This window comes from Sturnira hondurensis, unplaced genomic scaffold, assembly GCF_014824575.4.
Source record: "Sturnira hondurensis isolate 20B ecotype Veracruz unplaced genomic scaffold, ASM1482457v3 Scaffold0000451, whole genome shotgun sequence".
NCBI lineage: Eukaryota > Metazoa > Chordata > Mammalia > Chiroptera > Phyllostomidae > Sturnira > Sturnira hondurensis.
Window position 1 is genome coordinate 71,939 of NW_028073082.1, and position 7,340 is coordinate 79,278.

The 7,340-nt window shown below is 37.4% G+C and overlaps 1 protein-coding gene across 1 annotated transcript; it reads right to left on the minus strand.

Moving 5' to 3' along the window:
• Positions 1-5,384: 5,384 nt before the first annotated feature.
• Positions 5,385-6,682, minus strand: LOC118983441 (zinc finger protein 135-like). Its single transcript, XM_037040964.1, has 2 exons — positions 6,362-6,682; positions 5,385-6,284 (listed from the first exon to the last, which is right to left on the minus strand). The coding sequence occupies exons 1-2, from the start codon at positions 6,680-6,682 to the stop codon at positions 5,385-5,387; spliced, it is 1,221 nt and encodes a 406-aa protein (XP_036896859.1).
• Between the last annotated feature and the right edge of the window lie 658 nt (positions 6,683-7,340).

Genomic DNA, 7,340 nt, shown 5'->3' on the forward strand with positions numbered 1-7,340 from the left:
CTTGGGTGCAACTTCTTTGACTCTGTGAGGTTCCCTCACTTGCACTTCTATTTTATTCGCCACACTGGTAAGTTTTCCTTCTTTACTTTTCAAATCATTTTTCCATTTTGTGCTCTTCCTCTTCTCCTTCTGGCAACCCTATGATTAGAATGTTGGAGATTTTAAAGTTCTTCCAAAGCTTACTCAGCCTCTCCTCATTTTATTCAATTCTGGTTACTTCATTCTATTCGAGATGAGTGTTTGTTTCTTCTTTCTGTTCCAAATTTTTGATTGCAGTCCTAGTTCCTTTCATTTCACTGTTGGTCCTCTGTATATGTTTCTGTATGTCATTCTGTATAGCCTGCACTTCTTCCTTTTGAAGCTCTACTCAGCCATGTCTGTGAGCATCCTGATTACCAATGTTTTGAATCCTGCATCTGATTGGTTGGCTATCTCTTTGGCACTTAGTTCATTTTTAAAGGATTTCTTTTTACAGATTGTGTAGGGAGGGAGACAGAGAGTAAGAGAAAAACAAATGTTTGGTGGCCTCTTGTGTGGCTAATATGGGAAACTAGCTGGCAACGAAGGTGCGTGCCCTCACTGGGTATTGAACCATCAACTCTTTGGTTCACAGGGTGGCACTTCCTCCACTGATGCACAGCACTCAGGCATCTTTTGCCAGAATGTTGCGCTCCTCCTTCATTTGGGCTATTATTCTTTATCTAACTGCACCTGTTACGTTCCTAGGTGTGGAGCTATAAATATTTGTCAGTGCAGGGCCACCCACCTTGCTGTGTTGTGGTGCTGTGTGTGAGGTAGTGTTCAGAGAGAAAATAATCCTGCTTGCTCATCTCCCACACAGCTTTCAATCAAGTCTCCTGATACCATCAAGCAAATTGCCCTTTCTGGTCATGATTCTGTGGTGAGTGGGCTTGTGTAACTCCTAGGATCCCATGGAATCCTGCAGCAGACTCTTCTGTAAGACTGGGTGTTTCTCCTGCAGCTGCACTTCCACAGGTTTTTATAGCCAGAGGGTTTTTGTCTTCAGTTTCACATGCTGGAAGCCTAAATTATTCTGTGTGTATTGTTCCCATGTTACTCTTCTGGTGTATGTGCACATTAATGTAATACCACTTGGTTCACCAAATACCACCGCAGCTCACCAGCCCACCAGCACCTGGCCCACAGAAAAGTTTAGCCAGCTGCCTCCTTGCTGCACATCATCTCCACCCCAACTTGGTATCTCTGACCCTCCTAGCAGTTTGAATGAATGTTTCTTCTGTAACTCCTTGATTGTCAGACTTTCATTACAGTTAAATCTCTGATATTTGTGGTAGTTTGTTGTTTTTAAATTGGTGGCTATCCTTCCTTTGTTTGTGCAAAAAAAGCAATGCACATCTACCTATGTCTTCATCATGGCCGGCAGAGACAAGCTCACTTTTTACTAATGAAACCACCATCTATGATCCACCTGCCACACTTCTCACTAGCACATAATGGAGACACTGAAAAAAATCACACACATGCTTTGCACCTTAGCATATGTTAGAAAATTTACTTTTCCAAAGAAGTAAGTACATAGCAGCCAGAATTTCATTTGAAAATTTTCATAGTTATTTTGAGAACAAAATTATTCTTCATATTGAAATATTTTCTGAAACATACAGTAAAAGATGGACCTTTAGTTTCATTCAAAACTTAAGCTATGATCTTCAAACTATCATAGCCAATTTCACACAGAGACCTCATGGATATTCACTGCTCTGTATGTAACTGAACAGAATGAAAAGAGTAAACTTAACAAAAGAGAAAACTAAGTAACTCAATCATTAACATTTTATGCACACAGTCAGACATACATGTACATATGGAAACTAGGTGTAAATGAAAAGAAATAGAACATACAATTTCTATATCAATATACATCAAGGTTATTTTGTGATTCTGTAACTCTGGTGAATCTCTCTGTGAAAGATGCCCTTTGCATTTTATAAACACAATAAAGAGAAACACACACATAATGATGGAAAAGAAGTTAAAAGTATAGTATCTTAGTTCATGTGTGACTGTTCTCTTTCATTAAAAATGTCTTTGTATCATGAGTGGTGAAATAAATCTTACCAATTTATCTAAATTAAACACACATTTATAGCATGATTCCTGTAAAATTACCTGAAAATATGAAAGGTGATAATGTAGGGTACATGTGTGACATGAGTGTGCAGTGTAACAAACTTTCACAGGAACAAGGCCTCACTGATTAAATCCTCCTTGTCAAGTTGCCAATGATATCTATGAAATAAATATACGGCCTTCATTTCCCAAGGCAAACAGAAGTTAAAAAGACAACAAAACTGTTCAGATGACCTGTGATAGTTTTTTCACACCCCTCAATAGTTCCCTGTCAGACTACTAATAATGATAAAGGAAAAACTATTAACTCTACACTGAATAGAACATCTCAGTCAAGTGACTATCAGGTGGATTGGATCCATCCATATCCAGTGACTTAGGCATGCAGAAGAACATGCCCTTATTGGTGTGACACTATTTTCGAAATACAGAAATAAGAAAGTCATTATGTGAAAATAATCATAAGTAAACACTCACTTTTTCTAATGTCAATCTACATGTACCTCTCATGTTCAGTACACTCATTGTGTATTTAAATAGTAAGACTTCCTGCCAGGGTTGCAGGCCAGTTCCCGGTTTCCAGGAGGGGAGGCATGAGAGGCAACCATACATTGATATTTCTTTCTCTCTCTCCTTCTCTTCCCCTCTAAGATAAATAAATAAAACCTTTAAAAAAATAAATCAATAAATAACAAGACTTCCATATCAATTCAGCGACAATGTCTATTCTACTGACTCTCGGTTTTCAGAACAGGGATTCTCACTGGAAAATCTGCATTCACTTACCTCTTGATGTACAGAGGTGATGCTGCAGCCTTATGAACTCAAACATATATCCCTGCTTCACCAATACTCGAGCCTCTGAGACCATCCCAGCAAATATACTGCACAGGGCTGCATTCCAACTTTCATCTTTCACTCAGAAGATGTATTCCCTTTTTGATGGTTACTAATTAAAGGAAGGAATTCTTGACCTTGTGCAGCATACATAAAGATAATGGACAGAGGGCCCTGGGACATAAACATTAGTACAGTACACAATCTACTGTCCTTGACAAACACAACTAGAAAATGATACTAGTACAAAAATTCAACCTCACTACCCAACAACATGAAAGGAAAGAAATGAAGGTTGCTGGTTCTTAAGCCAATCATATTAGGAGGAAAATCAAGCAGAGCCTCAGATGCAGGGGCAGGGCACATCCTTTACCTGAGAAGCTGCCAATAATGCAGTGGCATTATAAAGGAGCTTAGCTGAACTCTTCAATAAGCACATATCATCTATTGTCATTATTGGAACCCTCCATTAGGCATAATGAAATATATCAACAATGGGTATTTTTTCACATTATTTAATGTCTAAGGAAACCAAGGAAATAAACTGCTACTGCCATAACTGCCTTGCATTATGGAATGACAGATGGTTATCTGTAAACTTCAGTGAAGTTGGAGATGTAAACACCTTCCAGTAAATTCACCTTTATTAATAAACATAATCAATTCACACATTATCTAAATAAAGAATCACAATACAATGGTGTTACCATTTCTCAAAACAGACATTGCAAACATTGGGGAATGTTTCTTTTCTGGCATATTATAATCCAAGACTGCAGTTTTCTTTGGTTTCTAATTGGAAGCCAAAAGTTGGAGGCCAACTGTTGAGCAAACGTGGACATACATCCTTGTTATGCAGTGAGGGATGAACTGTCCATATTCCTTCACATATCGCTGATGGCTTTTTTATTCCAACCACATCAACTAACACTTAACTATGACTATGATGAGGACAGATCAGGATTTTAACAAAACGACATTTTCCTTAAAGGGAGATTTAGAAAAGTAGTTAAAATTTATATCGTTTCTATGTCTTTCTATAATGTAAACTAGCATGACTTCCATTGTAACATACAATAAAATTCTGAGGAACATAAAACAAGCAATTTCATTTATATTTCTCAATACATTGAACAATCATTACATTTTTTCAGACATTGTGCATTTTCGTGTCCTCGACCTTCTATACCAATGTAGTCATGAGTGAAGCTCACCTAATATACAAGAATTCACTGGTGGTTAAGGACACAAAAATCACCCCACAGATTTCACACAGAGCAGAAATAAAAACTTAGTAGCATTAACTGAAAAAAGACTGGAATCAGTCTAATATTTCCTTCTCAAAATATTTCACATGCTGTCAAAATACTATAGTTTCAATTATAGAAATTATACATATACATATAATTGCTCATTCTGAGCAATTATACATATCTAGACATCCATCCCCTCCACATTTTGAAGCACACTGGACAGGAACAATTGCTGTTTTTAAACTTTGTGCAATTCTCTCTACTAATATTCTGCTTTACAGCAATACCTGAAACCTAACAATAGCTCTCTACTCTGAATTATGATATTTTAAGCTGCGGTTTTTATTATATACTTTTCTAAATTTTTACATTTTTCAAGCCACTTTCATGTATAAATTCTTCAGGGTTATGAGAACTGTGTAATTTCACAAAAGTCTTTCACTCTTTATGAATATAGAATTCCACCTTTCTGTGCTTTCCCTGATATATAACAAGGCAGCAGTTCCAGTTATACAATTTTCTGCAATCTCTGTTTTCATGGTGTTTTTATAGTGTGAATTCTCATATGCCACATAAGAGGTGAATGCTGAAAAACGTGATTTACAATGTTGCGTATGTTTTGGATATAGGGTAAAATATTGCCAAAGTCTCCATGTTTGAACAGTTTTTCTCTAGATGGGTGTGACTCATATTGGGTAAGGCACCTCTGAGAAAAAATACACTTGTTATATGGACTACTTTTTATGGTTTCTCTCCAGTATGCATGATCCGATGTCGAAACATTTCGTCACTTGGTTTCCATTTATAAGCCTTGTTTCCAGTATGAATTTTCTGAACTTTAGTAAGCGTTGTAAGTGGCTAAAGGCTTTATCCCATTTTGCACATTTAATAGTCTTCACTACAGTATAAAAATACTTTGTGTTTAATGAGCATTGAGGACTGGTTGAAGCTCATACCACATAAGGTACATGTATAAGGCATTGCTGTGTTGTGAATTGTTTGATGTTGAGTAAGGTTTGAGGGCTACAAAGATGCTTTATCAGATGCTGAACACTTACAATTTGAATTTTCCGGTGATGAAAAAGGTTACATTAGAGGTTTAACAATTTACCAAATATTTCACATATATACGGCTTCTCTTCAGTGTGAATTATGTAATGTTGAGTAAGGCTTGAGGTCGACCTAAAGACTGCCAAATTGGAAAAATTTCTTTGACTTCTCTCCAGTGTGAATTTTCAGATGTCGAGTGAGGTGTGAGTTCAGCCTAAAAGCTTTGCCACATTGAGTACATTCATGAGGCTTCTCTCTGGTATGAATTTTCGTATGCCGAGTAAGTGTTGTCTGATGCCTAAAGGGTTTGCCACATTTTGTACATTCATAAGGCTTCTCTCCAGAATGAATCTTCTGATGTTGAAAAAGTGATGACCTCAGCGTAAAGGCTTTGCCACATTTTGTACATTCATAAGCCTTCTCTCCATAATGAATGGTCTGATGTTGTGTAAGTTGTGACCTCAGCCTAAAGGCTTTGCCAGATTGTGTACATTCATAAGGCTTCTCCCCAGTATCAATTTTCAGATGGCGAGTAAGTGTTGACCACTGCCTACAGGCTTTGCCACATTGTGTACATTCATAAGCCTTCTCTCCATAATGAATGGTCTGCTGTTGTGTAAGTGGTGACCTCAGCCTAAAGGCTTTGCCAGATTGTGTACATTCATAAGGCTTCTCCCCAGTATCAATTTTCAGATGGCGAGTAAGTGTTGACCACTGCCTACAGGCTTTGCCACATTGTGTACATTCATAAGACTTCTCTCCAGTATGAATTTTCTGATGTCGAGTAAGGTGTGAGGTCAACCTAAAGGCTTTGCCACATTGTGTACATTCATAAGGCTTTTCTCCAGTATGAATTTTCTGATGTCGAGTTAGTGATGTCTGATGCCTAAAGGGGTTCCCACATTGTGTACATTCATAAGGCTTCTCTCCAGAATGAATGTTTTCATCTCGAGTAAGGTGTAAGGTCAACCTAAAGGCTTTGCCACATTGAGTACAATCATAAGGTTTCTCTGCAGTATGAACTGTCTGATGGCACCTAAGGGTTAAGGACGGTGTAAATGTTTTCCCACATTGTGTACATTTATAAGGCTTCCTTCCAGTATGAATTGTCTTGTAATGTTTGAGAACCACCTAAAGGCTTTGCAACATTTTCTGCATTCATAAGACTCCTCTCCCGTATGAATTTTCTGAGCTTGTGTGTGGTTTGACGACCTCCTGAATGCTTCTGAACATTCCCTACACATAGGAGAGTTTTCACCAGTATGAATTCTGTCATGCTCAGCAAGACTATAGGACTCTCTAAATTCATTGTCACATGCACTACATTTGAAAAATTTCTTTCCTGTATCAATTTTCTGATGATCATTAACATTTGAGGACTGGCTAAAGGCTTTAGCACATTCTCTACATTCATCAGAGTTGTGTCCCATGTGCACTGTGTGATGAATAGAAAGGGTTGGTGTTATCGAAAACACTTTGCCACATTCTTTACAAATTTCAGTCTTCTGTCCAACATAACTTTTTTTATGTAGAGTTACACCTGAGATCCAGTTACCTGTTTTAGCACAGTCTTCAAATTTATGTTCTTTGCTGGGACCTCTTTTGTTAAGAGTATTGAAATTTGATATTTGATTGGAGCATTTCCTGCATGTTAAATATTTGCAAACATTCTTTCTGACAGCTATATTCGTTTGTTCAGTGCTATTTGAGCATTGCTTTAAGCATTGGACATTATGACTTTGCTTGTTTGTCTTCTTCTCAGTAGGAACAACCTGATGAGTATTGTGAACTGATGTTTTGTCAAAGACTTCTCCACCATCATAATGGCTGTCTGCAAGCTGACTCTTTGGCTGGAGTTTAGAATTTGACTCATGGATACAACTCTTCCAATGTTCACTGCATTGACTACCTCTGTAATCATCACACACACTCTGGGAAACATTGAACACAGAAAGGCTTTTAGTGACATACATAATTTCATTAAGCATGTAAACTTATTCCTAAATAATCATGCTGTGATCCCTATAAAACTGTTGGTTGTATTAAAAATTATACTCAAGTTCAAATATATATTATGCAGAGGAATGA

What these genes read in the sequence shown, in the direction of transcription:
- LOC118983441 (XM_037040964.1), bottom strand. Translation starts at nt 6,682, where the DNA reads ATGGGACACAACTCTGATGAATGTAGAGAATGTGCTAAAGCCTTTAGC. An exon ending in GGTTCTCAAACATTACAAGA is followed by an intron (nt 6,285 to 6,361) that starts CAATTCATACTG and finishes ACCCTTAGGTGC; the next exon opens with CATCAGACAGTTCATACTGC.